Source organism: Wasmannia auropunctata, unplaced genomic scaffold, assembly GCF_000956235.1.
Source record: "Wasmannia auropunctata unplaced genomic scaffold, wasmannia.A_1.0 LD336074.1, whole genome shotgun sequence".
Taxonomy (NCBI): Eukaryota; Metazoa; Arthropoda; class Insecta; order Hymenoptera; family Formicidae; genus Wasmannia; species Wasmannia auropunctata.
In genome coordinates this window covers 3,608,633-3,609,911 of record NW_012026816.1, presented here as the reverse complement: position 1 = coordinate 3,609,911, position 1,279 = coordinate 3,608,633, and the positions used below count along the sequence as shown (strand labels likewise).

The 1,279-nt window shown below is 27.5% G+C and overlaps 1 protein-coding gene across 1 annotated transcript; it reads right to left on the bottom strand.

Moving 5' to 3' along the window:
- Positions 1–302: 302 nt before the first annotated feature.
- Positions 303–849, bottom strand: LOC105449702. Its single transcript, XM_011689075.1, has 3 exons — positions 785–849; positions 479–611; positions 303–383 (listed from the first exon to the last, which is right to left on the bottom strand). Exons 1-3 carry the CDS (start codon positions 847–849, stop codon positions 330–332), a joined length of 252 nt encoding a protein of 83 aa, XP_011687377.1. The 3' UTR covers positions 303–329.
- Positions 850–1,279: the final 430 nt, after the last annotated feature.

Here is a 1,279-nt window from a genome sequence, read left to right as displayed (position 1 = left end):
GCTTTCGGTACAATCGTGTCGCTTGCTCGACGACCGTCTCTACAGAAAAAAAAACCAACTGAACTGCCGCAGAAAACGGAAACGAAGGGAAAGCGCCTCTAGCGCCGGTGGCGCGCGCACCGCCGTCCTGCATGTATAATAAAGCGCGTCGTTCAAAATAAAAATACAAATATACGATCAACAGAGAGCAACGCTTGTACATTGAACGCTAACACTATTTATAGAATATATTAGAATTTATTAATTTTTTGTTATATAATAATATACATTAACTATACAATATCTAACTATTACACTTACTAAAATATATTATTTGATATGTATCTCTGTTATTGTCGCATAGAATAGATGGCAATGAAATAAGACAAGGACGCATTTACGAGCTACAACGAAATAACAATAATTTTGTTTTGCTCCCTTCAAAGTATGATACATTCAGTATATTATGACATATACATATATATGAAGTATTTCATACCACTGAGAAACATTGTAAGGATGCTGTGAACAATCCACCAGCTGATAGGCCAAACTGCTTGTTTCCTCTTATCAATAGAAATAGTATAAATTTTTGTATACATAGAGGAGTTATATACCATTCAACTTCATATCTACATGTAAAGACAACAAAAATCAATAATTAAAATAAATACTTGTACATTATTTTCGCATGTGTATAGTTGCCATTAAGTTATATTTACATCTTCGTTATTAGAGTTTAAATAATTACGTATGTAAGAAAACTATAATATAATATTATGTAATGAACTGCAATAGTTCTTACGCAGTAACAAATAGTAGATCACAATGATCTGTAATTTTTTGTCCGCATAAATTGGCTAAGAACATATATAAGATAGACATACATATTATTCCAAAAACTAATGGAAGTTCCATAGTCTTATAATTAGATGATAAGAGCTGCAAAAACTAATATAGGAGTTTTATTATTAATATTAAATTTTAAATTACAGCTTAAATTAAATAATTTACAATTAACTATCAAATGAGGAATAAAAATTTTTAAGATCATCTTAAAATCGTAACAGTTTATCTAAACAAATGCCTTTCTATTAATCATTAAATTTGACAATTTTTTTATTGCTTTGCATTATTTATTGTAATAACAAATTCTTGAAAATATTTACTATCATTTATTTTTTTAAGTAAATATTAAAGCTGTTTTACAATTACTAAAAAATCTATGAAATTATTAATAAAAAACAGTATACATTAATAGTGAATTTACAAGCAAAACGAAACTTACTCGATAAATATT